Source organism: Phocoena phocoena, chromosome 10, assembly GCF_963924675.1.
Source record: "Phocoena phocoena chromosome 10, mPhoPho1.1, whole genome shotgun sequence".
Classification (NCBI taxonomy): domain Eukaryota; kingdom Metazoa; phylum Chordata; class Mammalia; order Artiodactyla; family Phocoenidae; genus Phocoena; species Phocoena phocoena.
This window is the reverse complement of record NC_089228.1, coordinates 30,548,371-30,568,986: the sequence shown is the minus strand read 5'-3', so window position 1 is coordinate 30,568,986 and position 20,616 is coordinate 30,548,371. Positions and strand designations below refer to the sequence as shown.

Genomic DNA, 20,616 nt, shown 5'->3' with positions numbered 1-20,616 from the left:
GACAAAGTCATTATAAAAAAAGAGAACTATAGTCCAAGAATCCCTTACGAACACAAATTGAATCAAACAATAGACTAAAAGGATATTTGCGTCAGGACCAAGCAGGGTTTTCCCCAGAAATGCAAGGTTGGTTGAACATTAAAAACTCAATCAATGTGATTCACCGTATTAACAGACTAAAAAAGAAAAAAAAACATGATGATCTCATAAATACAGAAGATGCATTTGACAAAATCCAACATCCATTCCTGATAAAAACTGTCAGCAAACTAGTGATGAAAGGGACTTGCTCACCATGGTTAAGAACATCTATAAAAATCTCAATAGCTAACATGATACTTAATCATTAAAGACAATACCTTTCCACTGAGATCAGGAATAAGACAGGGCTATCCTTTCTAGCCACTTCTATTAAACTTTGTACTGGAGGTCTTAGTCAGTGCAATCAGGCAAGGAAAAGAAATGAGGCATTCAGATTGGTAATGTAAAACTGTCTTTGTTCACACACAGCATAATCATCTATGTAGGAAGTCTACTGGAATCTACAAAAAGCTACCGGTAGTAATAAATAAGTTTTGTAAAGTTGCAGGATACTAGATCAATTTACAAAATTTCAATGTATTTTACACACTAGCAACAAACAATTGGAAATAGAAATTTTAAAACTTACCACTTATCAGTAGTATCAAAAGATATAAAATACTTAGGGATAAATCTGAAGAAAGTTATAAAAGAACTGTACCCTGAAACTATAAAACATTGCTGAGAGAAATTAAAGAAAACCTAAAAAAAAGAAGTTGGAAGAATCAATATTGTTCAGATGTCAATTCTCCCCAAATTGTGACCTATAAATGCAGCACAATCCCAATCAAATTCCCAACAGGACTTTTTGGCAGAAATTCACATGTTGATTCTAATATTCATACTAAAATGCACAGAGTCCATAATAGCTAAAATAATTTTTGAAAAAGAAGGACAAAACTGGAAGGCTCACACTAGCTGAATGCAAGACTTAGAAACATATAGTAATAAAAATCATGATATTGGCATAAAAGCAAATAGATAAATGAGACAGAATAAAGAGAATAAAGAGTCTGAATAAAGAGACCAGAAATATAACCACAAGTATATTGACAACTGATTTTTGACAAAGGTGCAAAGGAAATGCTGCGGAGAAAAGGACACTTTTTAGCAAAGGCTAGAACAACTACATATCCAAATTAAAAAAAAAGGCCCCAAAACCAAAAATGTGGATTTATATCTTATACTATATACAAAAATTAATTCAGTGGATCATAGACCTAAATGTAAAACCTAAAACTGTAATTTTTTTTTTTTACATGGAGGCATAAGACAAAATCTTCATAACCTTGGATTAGGCAAAAATTTCTTAAATATGTCACCAAAAGCACAATCCACAGAAGCAAATTTGATAAACTGGACTTGATCAAGTTAAAAACTTCTCTTCAAAAGATATTGTTATGAGAATAAAATGTAAGCAACAGACTGGAAAAAAAATATTTGCAATTCATATATCTGAAAAAGGACCTATATCCAGAATATAGAATGAACTCTCAAAACTCAATAATATGAAAATAAGGAATCCAGTTTAAAAATGGACAATAGAGTTGAACAGATGCTTCATCAAAGAAGATTCAGGGATGGCAAATAAGAACATAAAGATGCTCACCATTAGTAATTATCAAGGAAATGCAAATCAAAAACCACAATGAGATACCACTCATTGGTACTGGAAATAATACCCGCTGGTTTGAATATAAAACGTTACTACTATTTTGCAAAATAATTTGGCATTTCTTAAAAAGCTACCATATGATCCAACCATCCCTCTCTTAGGCATTTACCCAAGACAAATGAAAGCTTATGCCCATTCAAAGACTTCTACACAACTGTTCACAGCAGTATTATTTATCCATCAGCAAGTAAATGGGTAAACAAAATATGGCACCCCCACACAATGGAACACTATTCTGCAATAAAAAGGAATGAATTATTTCTACAAACTACATGTGCCTATCTCAAAATGAATTTTAAAATAATTATGCTGAGTGAAAGAAGCCAGACAAAAGGGTATATATATTATATCTCATTTATAAAATTCTAGAAAATGCAAACTAATCTATAATGAGAGATAGCAGATCAGTGAGGATGGGGTTGGGAGGAAGGGATTATGAAGATTATGAGGAAACCTTTGGGAATGATGAATATGCTCACTCTCCTGATTGTGGTGGTTTCATGTCTGTGTGTGCTCTGTGTGTGTGTGTGTGTGTGTATCTTTTTTTTTTTTTTGAATTTTTACAAGAGATAAATAGACTGACTCCAAGCATTGTAAATGGGTGACCACAACAAAAGTGACAATGAAGCAAATTACTAACTTTGATTTGTGCTTAGTAGACCACTGCAACTTGTCATCAGTAGCTGCATGCTCAACTTCAATAACCAGATCTGATTCACTAGTTCAGTTAAAGCGGGGTCCCATTAATTAAGATCATCAGAGCCTACAGTCCTCTGCAGACTAACAGTCATTAACTGACATGCACTGGGAACTGACAATGTGAACAGTGCAAATGTGTGGTAACATTGACTTTTTGGAAACACAACTATTTTATTAATTTCATTAAATGCTCTTGATCCAGTTATACAGCATTCAAAAAAATGCACTTTAAACAGAAGTTTCAAGGTTTCCTTTTTAGCTTGGGTGAACATGCCAGAAAGCATCCACAGGAAGCAGCTACTTCCCTCTGTAGCAGCATCACTGAGATCTCTTAATTCGTGCATTTATAATAAAATATCACAATTTACATGAGTACTGTAAGTCAGTTTCAAGAACACACAGTCACTTTTCATGCAATTCAAATCTCACCACGGGGAGCCCATATTTTAGAAAGACACAAAAACAAATAGTTCAAATGAAGAAATACCTCCTGGTTTTTCCATGATTAAAAAGTCTGTCCTTGGGCATTAGTCATTAGCTACACCTTTCACATAAAATCTCTCACAAAGAGAACAGTAATTTTTATTATAATCACTTATAGTAAGGTTCAAAGCCTACAAATGTCAAAATTAGCAGTTGAAAAGTATTTGTAGAGGAACTTCCCTGGTGGTGCAGTGGTTAAGAATCCGCCTGCCAATGCAGGGGACAAGGGTTCGAGCCCTGGTCTGGGAAGATCCCACATGCCGCGGAGCAACTAAGCCTGTGCGCCACAACTACTGAGCCTGCGCTCTAGAGCCTACGAGCCACAACTACTGAAGCCCGTGTGCCTAGAGCCTGTGCTCCACAACAAGAGAAGCCACCGCAATGAGAAGCCTGCACACTGCAACGAAGAGTAGCCCCTGCTTGCCCCAACTAGAGAAAGCCCACACGCAGCAACGAAGACCAAAAGCAGCCAAAAACAAACAAACAAACAAAAAAAACCAGTATTTGTAGAAAGAGAACTACAGAGTTCGATGCATGTTTATGTAATCTTAGCTGCCTTACATGTGCAATGAGATTTACTTCAGAGGAACAATCATAAACCCTAGGGTTATAAATGAATATAAGTATAATTGAGATTCACAGGACAGAAGAAATATGCTTTTTGATGGTGATTATTAATTTTCTGTATATATGACTCAAGTTGACTATCCTTATGCTGAAAGCCCATTTATGGAATTTGCAAAATATACACTAATATCCTCTTTTATCAGGTGGGATCAAACACAGCCTATGAAAAAGTTTCTTTAATTATAATATTGAGTTAATGATGCACTTAATATTTATTCAAATTTCTCTTTACTCTCTGGCATTATAAGTGTCATTGAACTTTAAAAAGAAAGACATTTAAATATATGGATATGGACTTGTAGTTTCATTTAAAGACACAATTCTTAAAACATTAAGCTAGAGAGACAGAAGAAAAAAAGAGCATTTACAACTGTAAAGAGTTACCTGATAGGCTCTTCAGTCATTTCTGTTATGGAAAGCTATCACAGCCTATTAGATATAGACAGAGTGTTTGGTTACTGAAAACACTCTTACTCATTGTATTCTGTGGAGAATCTTCCATTAAGATTGAACTGTGACCTGAGGTATTTACAGTGGCTGTCTGGGTAGTGCAAACTTTTTCATCCTTTTATATACAGGTATTTTCCAAAGGTTCTGTAAAGAACATAGACTGTATGTATTCTAAATATACAAATTCTCACTACCTGTGTCCTCATTGCTATCACAAATTCTTGCCTAAAATTGGCAATTGTGGAAGGTGATGGGGATATGGGAGGGGGTTCATTATGTATTCTCTCTGCTTTTCTGTAAGTTTGGAAATTTCATAATACAGAGTTTAAAAATGTAGTGCCTATTTACACAAAATCCTCTTCCAGGGTTTATACTGTAAAAGTTATAAAATGGTTCCAATTCTCTAGGAATATACAATTTAGGACATATGATGCTGATGAGGATTTACATATAGAAAATACACCAACAATAAATGAATACTGGATAAACATAGAGAGTAAAAGTGAGTCTGTTTTTGCCACTCATTCATCTCATCATGGTTATCTCCTTTCTCCTCTTTCTACTTTGACCTCTCTCAAACTTTGACTACTCTCTCTTCCCCATCTGATATCTGAGAAGCAATAAGCCCTGCCAGTTTCCCCACTGTGGTTTCTCTCAGGGTCATCACTTTCCATTTTCACAGTCACTAGTCATTTTATGCCTAGATGGCTGCAAAGACATCTTAGTTGTAATCCTTAATCTCTGGTCTCACTTGACTTAAAAATTCATCTTGAAGCCTGATGTCAAGTTCAACTTCCTAATAAAGAAGTTATCATTTGTCTATTTTAGGAATATAAGGCACACTCTTCTCATAGTCTTTCAACACAGCCCTCCTGCTCAGAGGCCATTCCTGTTATTGCTCCCTCAGGAAACTCATCCATGCATTTTGCTGTCTCCTTGTCTTTGCTCAGTCTTCTGCACCATCTTACACTTCCATAAATCTTTATTTATTATAAATACTTACATGAGTATTTATTGAATAGCTTCAAGATCTACTTCTTCCTCCATAACTGTCCTATTTGACCGTCCTCTGAATTACTTCAGTGTGTATGAGTGTCATCTGACCCACAAAACCTTTGTGGGGATAAGTGATCTAGTTTCTCATTAAGGGTTCTCAACCATGGCTGCATGTCAGAATTGCTGGAGAAGTTAACAAAAAATCCAGCCTAGGACAAGTAAATCAGAATCTCTGGGGGTGAAGCATAGACATTAGGAAAAAAGATGTTTTTTATACCAGTTATTTTTATTTTATTATTTTAACATCGTTATTGGAGTATAATTGCTTTACAATGGTGTGTTAGTTTCTGCTTTATAACAAAGTGAATCAGTTATACATATACATATATCCCCATATCTCTTCCCTCTTGCGTCTCCCTCCCACCCTCCCTATCCCACCCCTCTAGGTGGTCACAAAGCACCGACCTGATCTCCCTGTGCTATGAGGCTGCTTCCCACCAGCTATCTATTTTAAATTTGGTAGTGTATATATGTCCATGCCATTCTCTCACTTTGTCCCAGCTTACCCTTCTGCCTCCCCATATCCTGAAGTCCATTCTCTAGTAGGTCTGCGTCTTTATTCCCATCCTGCCCCTAGGTTCTTCATGACCATTTTTTTTTCTCTTTGATTCCACTTATATGTGTTAGCATATGGTATTAGTTTTTCTCCTTCTGACTTACTTCACTCTGTATGACAGACTCTAGTTCCATCCACCTCACTACAAATAACTCAATTTTGTTTCTTTTTATGGCTGAGTAATATTCCATTGTATATATGTGCCACATCTTCTTTATCCATTCATGTGTTGATAGACACTTAGGTTGCTTCCATGCCCTGGCTATTGTAAACAGAGCTGCAATGAACATTGTGGTACACGACTCTCTTTGAATTATGGTTTTCTCAGGGTATATGCTCAGTAGTGGGATTGATGGGTTGTAAGGTAGTTCTATTTTAGTTTTTTAAGGAACCTCCATACTGTTCTCCATAGTGGCTGCATCAATTTACATTCCCATCAACAGTGCAAGAGGTTTCCCTTTTCTCCAGTATTTACTGTTTGTGTGTGTGTGTGTGTATATATATATATATATATATATATATACACACACACACACACATATATATTTTTTTGCTTGTTTGTTTGCAATACGCGGGCCTCTCATTGTTGTGGCCTCTCCCGTTGCGGAGAACAGGCTCCAGACGTGCAGGCTCCAGACGCAAAGGCTCAGCGGCCATGGCTCACAGGCCCAGCCACTCCGTGGCATGTAGGATCTTCCCGGACAGGGGCACGAACCTGCGTCCCCTGCATCGGCAGGCGGACTCTCAACCACTGCGCCACCAGGGAAGCCCTGTTTGTATATTTTTTGATGATGATCATTCTGACCGGTGTGAGATGATATCTCATTGTAGTTTTGATTTGTATTTCTCTAATGATTAATGATGTTGAGCATTCTTTCATGTGTTTGTTGACAATCTGTATATCTTCTTTGGAGAAATGTCTATTTAGGCTTTCTGCCCATTTTTGGATTGGATTGTTTGCTTTTTTTGATATTGAGCTGCATGCTTGTAAATTGTGGAGATTAGTCCTTTGTCAGTTGCTTCATTTGCAAATATTTTCTCCCATTCTGAGCGCTGTCTTTTTGTCTTGTGTATGGTTTCCTTTGCTGTGAAAAGCTTTTACGTTTCATTAGGTCACATTTATTTATTTTTCTTTTTACTTCCATTTCTCTGGGAGGTGGGTCAGAAAGGATCTTGCTGTGATTTATGTCATGGAGTGTTCTGCCTCTGTTTTCCTCTAAGAGTTTAATAGTGCCTGGCCTTACATTTAGGTCTTTAATCCAGTTTGAGTTTATTTTTGTGTATGGTGTTAGGGAGTGCTCTAATTTCATTCTTTTACATGTAGCTGTCCAGTTTTCCTAGCACCATTTATTGAAGAGGCTGTCTTTTCTCCACTGTATATTCTTGCCTCCTTTACCAAAGATAAGGTGACCATATGTGCGTGGGTTTATCTCTGGGCTTTCTATCCTGTTCCATTGATCTATATTTCTGTTTTTGTGCGAGTACCATACCGTCTTGATTACTGTAGCTTTGTAGTATAGTGTGACATTGTAGAGCCTGATTCCTCTAGCTCCGTTTTTCTTTCTCAAGATTGCTTTGGCTATTCGGGGTATTTTGTGTTTGCATACAAATTGTGAGATTTTTTGTTCTGGTTCTGTGAAAAATGCCAGTGGTAGTTTGATAGGGATTGCATGGAATCTGTAGATTGCTTCGGGTAATATAGTCATTTTCACAATGTTGATTCTTCCAATCCAAGAACATGGCATATCTCTCCATCTACTTGTATAATCTTTAATTTCTTTCATCAGTGTCTGATAATTTTCTGCATACAGGTCCTTTGTCTCCTTAGGTAGGCATATTCCGAGATATTTTATTCTTTTGGTTGCAAAGGTAAATGGGAGTGTTTTCTTAATTTCATTTTCAGAGTTTTCATCATTAGTGTATAGGAATGCAAGAGATTTCTGTGCATTAATTTTGTATCCTGCTACATTACCAAATTCATTGATTAGCTCTAGAAGTTTTCTGGTAGCATCTTTAGGATTTTCTATGTATAGCATCAAGTCATCTGCAAACAGTGACAGCTTTACTTCTTCTTTTCTGATTTGGATTCCTTTTATTTCTTTTTCTTCTCTGATTAATGTGGCTAAAACTTCCAAAACTATGTTGAATAATAGTGGTGAGAGTGGGCAACCTTGTCTTATTCCTGGTCTTAGTGGAAATGGTTTCAGTTTTTCACCATTGAGGACGAGATGTTGGCTGTGGGTTTGTCATATATGGCCTTTATTAGGTTGAGGTAAGCTCCCTCTATGCCTACTTTCTGGAGGGTTTTTATCATAAATGGGTGTTGAATTTTGTCGAAAGCTTTTTCTGCATCTATTGGGATGATCATATGGTTTTTCTCCTTCAATTTGTTAATATGGTGTATCACACTGATTCATCTGCATATATTGAAGAATCCTTGCATTCCTGGGATAAACTCCACTTGATCATGGTGTATGATCCTTTTAATGTGCGGTTGGATTCTGTTTGCAAGTATTTTGTTGAAGATTTTTGCATCTATGTTCATCAGTGATACTGGCCGTAGTTTTCTTTCTTTCTGACATCTTTGACTGGTTTTGGTATCAGGGTGATGGTGGCCTCGTTGAATGAGTTTGGGAGTGTTCCTCCCTCTGTTATATTTTGTAAGAGTTTGAGAAGGATGGGTGTTAGCTCTTCTCTAAATGTTTGATAGAATTCGCCTGTGAAGCCATCTGGTCCCGGGCTTTTGTTTGTTGTAAGATTTTTAATCATAGTTTCAATTTCAGTGCTTGTGATTGGTCTGTTCATATTTTCTGTTTCTTCCTGGTTCAGTCTTGGAAGGTTGTGCACTCCTAAGAATTTGTCCATTTCTTCCTGGTTGTCCACTTTATTGGCACAGAGTTGCTTGTAGTAATCTCTCATGATCCTTTGTATTTCTGCAGTGTCAGTTGTTACTTCTCCTTTTTCATTTCTAATTCTATTGATTTGATTCTTCTTCTTTTTCTTCTTGATGAGTCTTGCTAATGGTTTATCAATTGTTTATCTTCTCAAAGAACCAGCTTTTAGTTTTATTGATCTTTGCTGTCGTTTCCTTCAGTTCTTTTTCATTTATTTCTGATCTGATCTTTATGATTTCTTCTAATAACTCGGGGTTTTTTTTGTTCTTCTTTCTCTAATTGTTTTACGTGTAAGGTTAGGTTGTTTATTTGAGATGTTTCTTGTTTCTTAAGGTAGGACTGTAGTGCTATAAACTTCCCTCTTAGAACTGTTTTTCTGTATCCCATAGGTTTTGGGTTGTCGTGTTTTCACTGTCATTTGTTTCTAGGTATTTTTTGATTTCCTCTTTGATTTCTTCAGTGATCTCTTGGTCATTAAGTAGTGTATTGTTTAGCCTCCATGTGTTTGTATTTTTTTTAGTCTTTTTCCTGTAATTGATATCTAGTCTCATAGCATAGTGCTTGGAGGAGATACTTGGTAGGATTTCAATTTTCTTAAATTTACCCAGGCTTGATTTGTGACCCAAGATAAGATCTATCCTGTGGAATGTTCCATGAGCACTTGAGAACAATGTGTATTCTGTTGTTTTGGGATGGAATGTCCTATAAATATCAATTAAGTCCATCTTGTTTAACGTGTCATTGAAAGCTTGTGTTTCCTTATTTTCATTTTGCATGATATGTCCACTGGTGAAAGTGCGGTGTTAAAGTCCCCTACTATGATTGTGTTACTGTCGATTTCCCCTTTTATGGCTGTTTAGCATTTGCCTTATATATTGAGGTGCTCCTATGTTGGATGCATAAATATTTACAATTGTTATATCTCCTTCTTGGATTGATCCCTTGATCATTATGTAGTGTCCGCCTTTGTTTCTTGTAATAGTCTTTGTTTTAAAGTCTTATTTTGTCTGATATGAGAATTGCTACTCCAGTTTTCTTTGACTTCCATTTATGTGGAATATCTTTTTCCATCCCCTCACTTCAGTCTGTATGTGTCCCACGGTCTGAAGTGGGTCTCTTGTAGACAGCATATATACGGGTCTTGTTTTTGTTTCCATTCAGCCAGTCTATGTCTTTTGGTTGGAGTATTTAATCCATTTACATTTAAGGTAGTTATCGATATGTATGTTCCTATTACCATTTTCTTAATTATTTGGGGTTTGTTATTGTAGGTCTTTTCCTTCTTTTGTGTTTCCTGCCTTGGGAAGTTCCTTTAGCATTTGTTGTAAAGCTGGTTTGGTGGTGCTGAATTCTCTCAGCTTTTGCTTGTCTGTAAAGCTTTTAATTTCTCCACCAAGTCTGAATGAGATCCTTGCTGGGTAGCAAAATCTTGGTTGTAGGTTTTTGCCCTTCATCACCTTAAATATGTCCTGCCACTCCCTTCTGGCATGGAGAGTTCCTGCTGCAAGATCAGCTGTAACCTTGTGGGGACTGTCTTGTATGTTATTTGTTGTTTTTCCCTTGCTGCTTTTAATATTTTTTCTTTGTATTTAATTTTTGATAGTTTAATATGTGTCTTGGCGTTTTTCCCCTTGGATTTATCCTGTATGGGACTCCCTCTGCTTCCTGGACTTGATTAACTATTTGTTTTCCCATATTAGGGAAGTTTTCAACTATAATCTCTTGAAATATTTTCTCAGTCCCTTTCTTTTTCTCTTCTTCTTCTGGGACCCCTATAATGCTAATGTTGGTACGTTTAATGTTGTCCCAGAGGTCTCTCAGACTGTCCTCAATTCTTTACATTTTTTTTTCTTTATTCTTCTCTGCAGTAGTTATTTCCACTATTTTATCTTCTAGGTCACTTATCCGTTCTTCTGCCTCAGTTATTCTGCTATTGATCCCTTCTAGATAATTTTACCTTTCATGTATTGTGTTGTTCATCACTGTTTGTTTGCTCTTTAGTTCTTTTAGGTCCTTGTTAAACGTTTCTTATATTTTCTCCACTCTATTTCCAAGACTTTGGATCATCTTTACTCTCAGTACTCTGAATTCTTTTTCACGTAAACTGCCTATTTCCTCTTTATTTGTTAGGTCTGGTGGGCTTTTACCTTGCTCCTTCATCTGCTGTGTGTTTCTTTGTCTTCTCATTTTGCTTACCTTACTGTGTTTGGGGTCTCCTTTACACAGGCTGCAGGTTTGTAGTTCCCGTTGTTTTTGGTGTCTGCCCCCAGTGGTAAGGTTGGTTCAGTGGGTTGTGTAGGCTTCCTGGTGGAGGGGACTAGTGCCTGTGTTCTGGTGAATGAGGCTGGATCTTGTCTTTCTAGTGGGCAGGTCCACATCTGGTGGTGTGTTTTGGGGTGTCTGTGGCCTTATTATGATTTTAGGCAGCCTCTCTGCTAATGGGTGGGTTGTGTTCCTGCCTTGCTAGTTGTTTGGCATAGGGTGTCCAGCACTGTAGCTTGCTGGTCATTGAGTGGAGCTGGGTCTTGGCGTTGAGATGGAGATCTCTGGGAGATTTTTGCTGTTTGATATTACGTGGAGCTGGGATATCTCTTGTGGACCAGTGCCCTGAACTTGGGTCTCCCACCTCAGAGGCACAGCCCTGACACCTGGCTGGAAAACCAAGAGCCTGTCATCCACACATCTTAGAATAAAAGGGAGAAAAAAAGAAAGAAAGAAAGAAGAAGGTAAAATAAAATAAAAAAACATTATTAAATTTAAAAATTATTATAAAAATTTCTAAAAAGTAATTTAAAAAAAAAAGGAAAGAAGAGAGCAACCAAACCAAAAACAAATCCACCAATGATAATAAGCACTAAAAACTATAGTAAAAAAAAAAAAAAAAATCCAGACAGACAGAACCCTAGGACAAATGGTAAAAGCAAAGCTATAGAGACAAAATCACACACAGAAGCATACACATACACACTCAGAAAAAGAGAAGAAGGGAAAAAAATATATATATATCGCTGCTCCCAAAGTCCACCTCCTCAATTTGGGAAGATTCGTTGTACATTCAGGTATTCCACAGATGCAGGGTACATCAAGTTGATTATGGAGATTTAATCCGCTGCTCCTGAGGCTGCTGGGAGAGACTTCCCTTTCTCTTCTTTATTCGCACAGCTCCCGGGGTTCTGCTTTGGATTTGGTCCCACCTCTGCGTGTAGGTCGCCTGAGGGCGTCTGTTCTTCACCCAGACAGGATGGGGTTAAAGGAGCAGCTGCTTTGGGGGCTCTGGCTCACCCAGACCAGGGAGGGAGGGGTATGGAGTTTGTGGCAAGCCTGCTGCGGCAGAGGCCAGCGTCACGTTGCACCAGTCTGATGCATGCTGTGCGTTCTCGTGGGGAAGTTGTCCCTGGATCCCGGGACCCTGGCAGTGGCGGGATGCACAGGCTCCCCGGAAAGGGGGTGTGGAGAGTGACCTGTGCTCGCACACAGGATTCTTGGTGGCGGCAGCAGCAGCTTTAGTGTCTCATGCCCATCTCTGGGGTCCGTGCTGTTAGCCGTGGCTCGCGCCCGTCTCTGGAGCTCCTTTAAGCAGTGCTCTGAATCCCCTCTCCTCACGCACCAGGAAACAAAGAGGGAAGAAAATGTCTCTTGCCTCTTCATCAGGTCCAGACTCTTCCCTGGACTCCCTCCCGGCTAGCCGTGCTGCAGTAACCCCCTGCAAGCTGTGTTCACGCAGCCAACCCCAGTCATCTCCCTGCGCTCTGACCGCTCTGACCGAAGTCCGAGCCTCAGCTCCCAGCCCCACCCACCCCGATGGGTGAGCAGACAAGCCTCTCGGGCTGGTGAGTGCCAGTCGGCACCGATCCTCTGTGCGGGAATCTCTCCGCTTTGCCTTCCGCACCCCTGTTGCTATGCTCTCCTCTGCAGCTCCAAAGCTTTCCCCCTCCGCCACCCGCAGTCTCTGCCCATGAAGGGGCTTCCTAGTGTGTGGAAACCTTTCCTCCTTCACAGCTCCCTCCCACTGGTGCAGGTCCCGTCCCTATTCTTTTGTCTCTGTTTTTTTCTGTTTTCTTTTGCCCTACCCAGGTACATGGGGAGTTTCTTGCCTTTTGGGAGGTCTGAGGTCTTCTGCCAGCATTCAGTAGGTGTTCTGTAGAAGTTGTTCCACATGTAGATGTATTTCTGATATATTTGTGGGGAGGAAGGTGATCTCCACCTCTTACTCTTCTGCCATCTTCTCTCCTTCTTTTCTATATCAGTGATTTTCTAAATATCCCAAGTGATTCTAACATATAGGAAGTTGAGAACCACTCACCTGAATAACAGGTTTCTTGATTTGTAAGTACTATTCATTCATTTGGTCAATAGTTATGGGTGTCTATTATAAAGGTAGAAAACTGGCAGCCCTGGCATATTTTGTCTTTGGCCCACAGAGTGTTTTCAAAAAATTTTAGAGTTTAGACAATACTTTTAAAATTGGGAGAGTTATCATAAACACTGGGATACTGAGGTCCTCTTGAAAAGAATGAAAGATCTGGCAAGCCTGGGCCTATGTTCTTGCAAGATAAAACTTGGCTAGAACTGAATTGCAGGTGCCCCTTCTAGACGGAAAAGGAGAATCCACTTTGCTGTAGTTCTCACCATTCCCTACAGCTCTCTCACAGAGGCTGAGCGTCAACTGTCATGTATTGTATCATTTGCATAGCTGTTAATATTACTGTTTTAATACTAGAAAACAACTTCTTTGAAGCACTATCTCATGCTTCTCCCCTAACCGCCCCCCTCCACTCCCAATAGGGCTCACTGTTGAATTAGAAAATGTTTCTCTGGGTCAAAGATCCAGGCATCCAGCCCACTCTACTCATTTATGTTTTCTGACTGGCTTCTGTGGTAATATGAGTTTGCAGCCCCTTGCCTAATATATGGCAAGCACTGTGTTAGATGCTAGGGATATAGAAGAATGAGGTTCAGTGCCATTTTGGAGGAAGTCACACTTAATTGGGGAATGCAGACATATTAATTAAAAAGTACTGCAAAAAAAAAAAAAAAAGGAAGAAAGAAAAAACAAAAAGCCATCAAAAGAGGAGAACAATGCTTGTTAGAATAGAAGACATAGCATTTGAGTTGGATCTAGAAAGATGAATTGGAGTTTTTTCCAGGCAGAAAGGCAAAGAAGCCATTTTAGGCCAACGAAACAGTAATCCCAAAATACAAACATATGAAAGCCCAGAGTGGTCAGAAATTAACACATGGGAAATGAGAGAAAGGGTCTGGAGATGAAACTGTGGAGTAAGTTTGGAACAGAGGAGGTTGGCTTTGTGTAAGTTCCCAAGGGTTTTTTCATTCTGTCTTTAAGATAGTGGGAAAGGTATTAAAAGTCTTTAATCAAAGAGTGACACGATCACATTTCTATTTCTATTATCAGAAAGAGAAATCTGAGAGCAATGTGAAGATTAACTGGGAGGGTGAGGTGAGTGACAGTGGGGAACCTGAACAATGAAAGTAGCAATAGGATCAGATCTGAGAGACGTTTGGGAGGTATAACTGGCAGGGTGTGGAAGCATACAGGAAATAGAGAGGAACAACCCAGGATGTTTGACTTATCGTGTAAAAATCGAGAAGATATTTTAGTTGCTAGAAGAGAAATTTAAAATAATGACTCATCACTGACTTGAGTTGATGTTAAAGTGACTTAATATTTAACCTCAAGCTATAAAGCACTGTCACAAGGCTGTTCCACGCCCCACCCCCCAACCCCTTTTTGGTCTTACAAATAAACATGCTTATAATTTAGATACTTGAGTACATACCTGATTCTGCTGAACTTAGAGGATGACCTTCAAATTTTATTTCAGTCTGGCGGAGTTTAGTCATGTTTAGCAGCTGTGTGACTTGTGGAACATCTGTCGTTAGTTGGCAGCTTCGTGGAATGATGTCTGTAGGTTCATCTGTTGGAAAGGGAACACCATATCCAGTTGAAGATAAAGACTACCATTCATTCCCCAAATGTAAGCCATTTCTGTGAAATGGACATATCTCATAAATGAAATCAATTAAATTGAAACATTTTAGAGTATAACTTCAGATGAGTTACTCAACCTTACAGGCTTGGTTTTCTCATCTGTAAAATGAGCATGATAATTTTAATGTTCACTTTCTAGGACAGTCAGAGGCTTGGCGTCGAGTTCCGCCTTCTGTACCCTTGGCACAAGATGCCTCATTTCCATGGGCCTTGTTTTCCTTATCTGTGTAATTAAGACATTGGATTAGATATCTCTAGGGCCCTTTCCTGATCAATGAGTCTCAAGGCAAGGCATCAGTATTTCTAATTTTTTCTGTGGCCTCTGAACAGATGGTTTTCTTCACATTGCTAGACACCCAATAAAGGTTTACTGTATAGAGACAGTAAATGAATAGATAACTGAACAAACAATTAGCTAGCCCTTACTTCATTAATTCATCAAACATTTATGACAGGTTACTGGTGCCAGCTCATGTGCTAGAGATAAAAATGTGGAGATTCCCCCCCCCCCAAAAAAAACAGTGGAGATCTAGTCTATGCCCTCAAAGTACTCTCAGTCTTAAATCATAGTTTTAATTCTTCTCTTCTTGCATTTCTAAACACAGAACACATACTCCCCAGTCCTGATCTTTTAGAGAGAACAATCAACTGGGGAGACTGAGGAGTCAGGAGATGTGTAAAACTGTCATTGGCATAGCGTAAGTTCATGCTTAATGGATCATTACTCGTTCTTTTCTCTCATCTATTCTCTTTTCTCTCCTTTGTCTTTCTCTTATCTATCTACACTTATATTGTGTTTTTTAAAAAATGCAGAATGATACGAGTTAATCAATAATTCAGTCGTGCAAATGCCAGTCTATGTCCCCTTGGGAACCATAAAAGTAATAAACTAAATTGAATCAGCATGCTTTACTACTTGTCCAACATAAGTCATTCCTCTGGGCAACTAAAAAACTGGCTAATTGCCATTTTAGGTTCCAATAACTCACTTTCTATTATATCCCACTGTGTAACAGAGAACAGCAAGGGAATTAGGCAACATTTCCTAGCTTAGGTGAGTTTGAGAGGTCCTAGAGTGAAATGGCAGCAGTTTAAATAAGCCAAGGACCACATAGTACTGAGCTTAAGTACACATTTAATATAATATTTTAAAACTGAACCTGAGAATGGAATGTAAGAAACACGTAAAAAAAGTTTCCTTGGATAAAAGTCTCAACACTACGACTGAGTAATCTGTTTCTGCAGAATAGAATGACCCCTCTCTTTCAGTAAGAAAGACAAAGGGACATTCATCACTTATTGTAATACAGATACCCTCAACACAGCCACTTACCAAATCCTCGAATTCTTATCACATGACACCTCTTGTATATTTCCTTTAAAAAAATTTCCCTCTTTTCTATCCTTCCATGAGAGGCAGTGTGCTGTAGTAATTAGGAGTGTAAATTCTAGAGTCCGACTGCCAGGGTTTAAATCCTGCCTCTACTACTTAGCAGTTATGTGACACTGGGCACATATCCTGACTTCTCTGTGCCTCTGTTTCCCTATCTATAAAATGGGGATAGTAATACTATCCGTCTTGTAGAGTTGTTATAAATATTAATCTAATCTAACTTCATATATGTAAAGTGCTTATAACAGCCACTGCTTCTATCATCATCATCATCACGATTATTACTTCTGCTGCCAACCTCCTTGACCACGGACACTCAGTTTGCCCCATACTGTGTAATCCTTTGTCCTTTTTTATCTGTCTTCAGAATGAACTCTTATATTGTTAACTTTTCTATTGTCTATAATTATACAGTGAACTCTGAGGACAGGAGCCTGTTCTACATTTTTATGTCACCCAAAGTATGAAGCCTAATAATGCAATATTATATTACACCATACCCCCCACCTCTGCCATGTACCATACTGAACTCCCCGTTCCTTGAACACATTGGAACCTTTCATAATGCCAGGCCTTTATATATATATATGCTCTTTCTTCTGCCTGAAATGCTTTATCTTCTCATCGTCCACTTTCATAACTTGGAAAGTTTTGGTTTTTATTTTAGCAGGCAGCTTGGAAAGTTTATTTCTCTAGGTAACTATAGACCAGACACTGGTATATAGATAGATACTGATCCACGAAGTCATATTCACTGGTCTGTGGTGAAAATGTGAGACTTTGTTCTGAAATTTAGAACTTCTCACGTGTGTATGTGTAAATGTCCTTGCATTTAGTGAAACAATCAGAATAACTGAAGCTTTTCTTATTTGTTTGCTTGTTTTAACGCACTGATTTGGCAAATTCAAAAGGTGTCATTACTATGCTAGTCTTCAAGTTTTTCTTAACCTGACAGATCTGTGAAATCCAAGCGCCCCACCAAGTGGCTCTCTCCAGTAAATGGTCAGTGCTCCAGCCTCTTCCCTCACTGTCTGTCAAGCCCATTAGACAAACTTCCACCAGGTACTATAAATTACACATACATGTAAGTTTCCCTGTGAGACCCTGAGCTCCTTGAAGCAGGGGCTGTGCTCATCCCAGTGCCTGATGTGTAGAAGGCAAACGAATGTTTAGCATCTACACACTATATTATAGCTTTTGTCTTTTCATATATATTTTGTATTTGATTGTATCTTTACCACAACCTTACAGTAATTATTGAGCAAACAAAGCACAGAGGTATTCAAAGCTCAAACAAAACCACAAACTTAGTACATGATCAAAGCAATAGACTGTGGAAATATTAATCGAAATCTTTAGGCTCTACAATATCAATTTAAGTTCTCCAAGATGTACTTGATTTACATACATTATACTTTCACTGAGACTATAGTAATAGTAGTTATCTAACAAGGGAACAATTATTATCCTCATGTTACTAATGAGGAAACTGAAGCACAGAGATAGGGTCAGTATTTGTATAAGGTTAAATACTGGCAGATAAATGGGGTTATACTCCACAGTACCCTGAAGCACAGCATACTTCCCCAAGTCTGTTCAGAGCCTTTCAGGTGATCTGAGATGCCACATTCATAAGGCTTCTTTTCAGGCCTTCTGAAAACATGAAAGAAATTACGCCAATTCTTGTTCTTTGGGAATATTTATAGATAATCCATTCACTTAAAATCTACTTATCAAACAAAATACACATATATTGTTCAAAAATTCAGGTAGTACGGGACTTCCCTGGTGGTGCAGTGGTTAAGAATCTGCCTGCCTATGCAGGGGACATGGGTCCGAGCCCTGGTCCGGGAAGATTCCACATGCCGTGAAGCAACTAAGCCCGTGCGCCACAACTACTGAGCCTGTGCTCTAGAGCCCGCGAGCCACAACTACTGGGCCCGTGTGCCACAACTACTGAAGCCGGCGCGCCTAGAGCCCGTGCTCCGCAACAACAGAAGCCACTGCAATGAGAAGCCCACGCACCGCAACGAAGAGTAGCCCCCACTCTCCACAACTAGAGAAAAGCCCATGCGCAGCAACGGAGACCCAATGCAGCCAAAAATAAATAAATAAATATATTTTAAAAAATTCAAGTAGTACTATAAAATTATGAGAAAAAAAACATCATACCATCATGCCCTAACTGCTGCCCTCCCACCTCACACATCCACCAGTCCTGCAATGCAGAGGCAACTATTTCCAAGCCTTTCATTTATATGTGCTAAATCTTCTGGTATTTACTTCCGTATTTATAAATGGTAGCTTTATATTGCCATTTCTGCACTTAATAGTTTTAGATGATATCTCTGATTTCCTATTTTGGAAAAAGAAAATTCAGCATTATTAAACCACTATAATACCTCCTCTCCTCTCTTTCTTCCCCACATCCCCCAAACATGATTTTACATAATTTGGGGATAAGTTATTATTCAGTGTTTTAATTATTAAGACTGTGTAAAAAAATCATGCCATTGTACATCTTAGAGTGGCAGTAATCCAAAACACTGACAACACCAAATGCGGGCAAGGATGTGGAACAACAGGGACTCTCATTCATTTCTGGTGGAATACAAAATGTTATAGCTGCTTTGGAAGACAGTTTGCCAGTTTCTTACAAAACTAAACATACTCTTAACATATGAACCAGCAACGTGCTCCTTGGTATTGACCCAAATGAGTTGAAAATTTATGTCCATACTGAAAACCTACACAAGAATATTTACAGCAGTTTTATTTATAATTGCCAAAATGTGGAAGCAACCAATATATCCTTCAGGAGATGAATGGATAAGTAAACTGTGGTACATCCAGACAATGGAATATTATTCAGCACTAAAATGAAATGGGTTATAAAACTATGAAGAGACATGCAGGAACCTTAAATGTATATTACTAAGTGAAAAAGTCATTCTGAAAGCTACATGCTACATGATTCCAACTATGTGACATTCTGGAAAAGCCAAAACTATGGAGACAGTACAAAGATCAATGGTTGCCAGGCACTAATGGGGAGGGAAGGATGAACAGGTAGAGCACAGAAGACTTTTAGGGCAATGAAACTATTCTGTATGATGCTATAATTGTGGATACATGTCATTATTCATTTGTCAAAACCCACAGAATGTACAACACTGAGTGAACCCTAATGTAAACTATGGACATTGGGTGACAATGATGTGTCAGTGTAGGTTCAAGTGTAAGGAATGTACCACTCTGGTATGGGTTGTCATAGATGGGGAGACTGCACGCGTGGGAACAAGGAGCACGTGGAAACCCTCTGTCCTTTCCACTCAATTTGGCTGTGAATCTAAAAATTCTCTAAAAAATAAATCTGTTTAAAAAAGTGTTGTGGATTTTTTGATGATGGCCATTCTGACTGGTGTGAGGTGATACCTCATTGTAGTTCTGATTTGCATTTCTCTAATGAGTAGTGATGCTGAGCATCCTTTCATGTGTTTGTTGGCAATCTGTATATATTCTTTGGAGAAATGTCTATTTAGGTCTTCTGCCCATTTTTGGATTAGGTTGTTTGTGTTTTTGATATTGAGCTGCATGAGCTGCTTGTATATTTTGGAGATTAATCCTTTATAAATTGCTTTGTTTGCAAATATTTTCTCCCATTCTGAGGGTTGTCTTTTTGACATGGAAGCAACCTAAGCGTCCATCGACAGATGAATAGATAAAGAAAATGTGGCACATATATACAATGGAATATTACTCATCCATAAAAAGGAACGAAATTGAGTTATTTGTAGTGAGGTGGGTGGACCTAGAGCCTGTCATACAGAGTGAAGTAAGTCAGAAAGTGGAAAACAAATACCGTATGCTAACACATATATATGGAACCTAAAAAAAAAAAAAGGTTCTGAAGAACCTCGGGGCAGGACAGGAATAAAGATGCAGGCGTAGAATGTGGACTTGAGGACACGGGGAGGGGTAAGGGTAAGCTGGGACAAAGTGAGAGAGTAGCAAGGACATTATATACACTACCAAGTGTAAAAGAGATAGCTAGTGGGAAGCAGCTGCATAGCACAGGGAGATCAGCTCAGTGCTTGTGACCACCTAGAGGGGTGGGATAGGGAGGGTGGGAGGGATACGCAGGAGGGAGGAGATATGGAGATATATGTATATGTAGAGCTGATTCACTCTGTTATACAGCAGAAACTAACACACCATTGTAAAGCAATTATACTCCAATAAACATGTTAAAAAAATGTTGTGCATATCTTAGCCACATGATATACTATGATTACATATCTTTTCTTGTGCATTTTTTTCCCCTTGTAGTTGATCACTGTTTTGTTTTGTCATGGGTTTTGCTACATTCCTAACAATAATTCTTCCCAAACTCCCCATCAGCACTGTAAAATCACAATTGATTTTGTTCAAACACACCATACTCTATCAGATACATTCTTTTCCTGAAGACTTTCCTCCTGGAAGCCCCATTTTTTTCTGCGAAAATATGGACTGACTGTTCTCTCCATGTGTTTTGTAAGTGTCATGCCTTGAATTCCTTTAACCATAATTCTGAAAATTTGCTTTGCTTTTCTATTGGATGAAATCTTCTGTTTCTTATAGGGTCCCCTATATGCCTTTTTCTTGATTTATTCCTTAATTTTTGTGGAGAATGTCTTCTGGATCTTTTCT

General features: G+C 38.6%; 1 protein-coding gene across 2 annotated transcripts in view; it reads right to left on the bottom strand.

Moving 5' to 3' along the window:
• Nucleotides 1-20,616, bottom strand: part of CFAP20DC (CFAP20 domain containing) — a 268,258-nt gene that overhangs the window by 121,207 nt on the left and 126,435 nt on the right. Inside the window, exon 7 of one of the 2 annotated variants that reach the window (XM_065885868.1) lies at nt 14,320-14,480. The exons of the other annotated variant lie outside the window; for it this stretch is intronic. Coding sequence (XP_065741940.1) covers nt 14,320-14,480 — 161 coding nt within the window. The remainder of the gene's footprint in view (nt 1-14,319; nt 14,481-20,616) is intronic. 2 annotated transcript variants of the gene reach the window in all.